We start from the raw sequence: 3,370 nt of genomic DNA on the forward strand, positions 1-3,370 counted from the left end.
TCTGTTCCTCTAAATGGGACCATAATTTACTAAATGAACATCATGCTGTGTTGAAGAAGACTTGAAACTAGAGACTGAGACCAGAAACTCATCAGGAAAGTGTTTACTGAGGGAATAAATCAGCTGACAAGTAGAAACATTTTCTCACAGACTTCTATACAATCACACTTCTTTCTGCAGCCGCTGGAGTCGCCCCCTGCTGGCCGCTAGAGAGGACGCAGGTTTAAGGCGCCCCCTGCTGGCCGCTAGAGAGGACGCAGGTTTAAGGCGCCCCCTGCTGGCCGCTAGAGAGGACGCAGGTTTAAGGCGCCCCCTGCTGGCCGCTAGAGAGGACGCAGGTTTAAGTCGCCCCCTGCTGGCCGCTAGAGAGGACGCAGGTTTAAGGCGCCCCCTGCTGGCCGCTAGAGAGGACGCAGGTTTCAGGTTTTCACACCCGGAGGATCCTGCTTGGTTTAGACCCAGCAGTGCAGAACAACAAACCAAACAAAAAACAGCAGCTGGCGTGTGCATGTTAGAAGGCGTTTTGTCTGTTCAGTGAACCAGTGCTTTCTACTCCTCAGGAGAGTCTTCGTCAGCAGATCCAGATCCATCTCAGAGCAGCAAGATGGAGGTCTCTCTGACTCTCACCAACAAGTTCGACATCTTCAACGAGTCCGACGACAAACCAGACGCCAGAGGACTGCTGCTCAGGTAGCTTAGCATGTTAGCCTGTTAGCTTCACCTGCTCAGGTGTGTTTAACCAGCTGCGGTGGTGAGCGCGCTCAGATCACCGTCCTTCATGAATGTTCACACTGAGGTCACTTCCTGTTGTTTCCTGCAGCACCAAGCAGCTGATCATCGACGTCATCAGGACTCAGTCAGGTGACTCTCTGGGTGACATCCTGAGAGCATCTGCATCACATGACCAGGTACACGCACACACACACAAATCCATCCAGATAAAAGGGTTGATGTCAATCTGACAGCTGAGGAAGGGGCTGAAGAAGCAAAATGATATTACTGCTGTTAAATGAATAAAGATGTTTATTATTCCTTCTCCTCATCACTGCTCACCTTCTACAACCAGTCCAGGAAGTCTGGCTCCTGGTTCTGACAGAGTCCTGGTGCCCCAGCATCACAGCTTTATGGATCGTAGTCTTTGATCTGAGGGGAGAAGCTCTGATAGTGGATTACTTATTTATGTTCCGCTTCAGCCTCCTCTTTGTCGGCGTTCTGTTTTTTTGGTTCCTAAACGCTACGCCACACTAGGTGGTAGCTAGCTAGCTAAATGCTATAGAGGTCCAGGATTACGCCCAAGTGTGAATGAGGCGTGTTGGCGGATCTTTCTGCTTTCAGTGCGACACGTAAAGAAAGCGGCGGCTGTCAGTTACTGACAGATATTATATGGTGAGATCACACCAAACATGGCGGGTGTTAGTTTCCTGCACGCACACACGGGTACAGGTGGACCTCGGGTGAACTCCAGTCGTCTCCTCCTCCTCCGCAGGAAGCGTGTCATGATTGGCTGATGCAGCGGCGTGCTCGGCAGGACGCTCGCACACCCGAGAAGATGAAGAGGAACCAGTCGCTAGTCGCCAACGGCAACCTGAGATTAGAGGAGAAGAAGAGGAAGATCCTGAGGAGTCTTCGTCGTCTAGAGGGACTTGGAGTCCTGAGACCGCCTCAGTCTGAAAACCTGATCCTACAGATGATCGCCAAGGTGACCCATCACGCACGCACACACACTATGTCTGATGTCACTTGACCTTTTAACACCTTCCCCCCCTCCAGGACATCCGTCAGCAGCGTCTGCACCGCCAGCGTCGGGGGGCGGAGCTTCAGAAGCTCCATCAGACTCTCAGCAGCCTGCAGGCGAAGAGCAGCTTCCACAGCGAACAGGTGGACTACTACAGACATTACATCACTTCCTGTCTGGACAACCTCACCGCCACCAGGTACACACACACACACGTTCCTGTCCTGGGTTCTTATTGGGTCTGTGAACAGTGTGACACGTTGTGTGTTGATACGTGAAAAAGATTTGATTGGTGATCATTAGAGACAACGTTGATTGGTTCCTGATCGCACCGTTCCGAACTCTCATTGGCTGTTTGAGTTCATGTAGGACCTGTTCTGATCTTGTGTTTGGTTATGTGTTGCAGCAAATCGACTAATAAGAAGGCAGCAGAAAGCAAAGGGAAGAAGAAGCTTCCTGCTCTGAGCTACAACGCCGCCCGCCTGCAGGAGAAAGGCGTTCTGTTAGAGATCCAAGACCTGCCCGCTACACAGTGAGAAGACACACCTGCAGAACACACACCTGCAGAACCTGTAGATCACACACCTGCAGAACCTGTAGAACACACACCTGCAGAACCTGTAGAACACACACCTGTAGAAGACACACTTGCAGAACACACACCTGCAGAACCTGTAGAACACACACCTGCAGAACATACACCTGCAGAACCGGCAGAACACACACTTGCAGAACACACACCTGCAGAACCGGCAGAACACACACCTGCAGAACACACACCTGTAGAAGACACACTTGCAGAACACACACCTGCAGAACCAGCAGAACACACACTTGCAGAACACACACTTGCAGAACACACACTTGCAGAACCTGTAGAACACACACCTGTAGAACACACACTTGCAGAACATACACCTGCAGAACCGGCAGAACACACACTTGCAGAACATACACCTGCAGAACCGGCAGAACACACACCTGCAGAACACACACCTGCAGAACACACACCTGTAGAACACACACTTGCAGAACACACACTTGCAGAACACACACTTGCAGAACCTGTAGAACACACACCTGTAGAACACACACTTGCAGAACATACACCTGCAGAACCGGCAGAACATACACCTGCAGAACCGGCACTACACACACTTGCAGAACACACACTTGCAGAACCTGTAGAACACACACCTGTAGAACACACACCTGCAGACCCTGTAGAACACACACTTGCAGAACATATACCTGCAGAACCTGCAGAAGACACACCTGCAGAAGACACACCTGCAGAACCGGCAGAAGACACACCTGCAGAACACACACCTGCAGAACCTGTAGAACACACACCTGTAGAAGACACACCTGCAGAACACACACCTGCAGAACCGGCAGAACACACACCTGCAGAACACACACTTGCAGAACCTGTAGAACACACACTTGCAGAACATACACCTGCAGAACCGGCACTACACACACTTGCAGAACACACACTTGCAGAACCTGTAGAACACACACTTGCAGAACATACACCTGCAGAACCGGCAGAACACACACTTGCAGAACATACACCTGCAGAACCGGCAGAACACACACCTGCAGAACACACACCTGCAGAACACACACCTG

General features: G+C 51.2%; 1 protein-coding gene across 2 annotated transcripts in view; it reads left to right on the forward strand.

Moving 5' to 3' along the window:
• The window catches only part of iqgap3 (IQ motif containing GTPase activating protein 3), a 28,631-nt gene that overhangs the window by 23,524 nt on the left and 1,737 nt on the right, over positions 1 to 3,370 (forward strand). For both annotated transcript variants that reach the window (XM_046045442.1, XM_046045441.1), the window contains exons 31-35: positions 561 to 690; positions 821 to 908; positions 1,487 to 1,699; positions 1,771 to 1,934; positions 2,142 to 2,267. In XM_046045442.1, the coding sequence (XP_045901398.1) occupies positions 561 to 690; positions 821 to 908; positions 1,487 to 1,699; positions 1,771 to 1,934; positions 2,142 to 2,267 (721 nt within the window). The remainder of the gene's footprint in view (positions 1 to 560; positions 691 to 820; positions 909 to 1,486; positions 1,700 to 1,770; positions 1,935 to 2,141; positions 2,268 to 3,370) is intronic.

The sequence above is a fragment of the Micropterus dolomieu genome, linkage group LG03 (genome assembly GCF_021292245.1).
Source record: "Micropterus dolomieu isolate WLL.071019.BEF.003 ecotype Adirondacks linkage group LG03, ASM2129224v1, whole genome shotgun sequence".
Lineage (NCBI taxonomy): Eukaryota > Metazoa > Chordata > Actinopteri > Centrarchiformes > Centrarchidae > Micropterus > Micropterus dolomieu.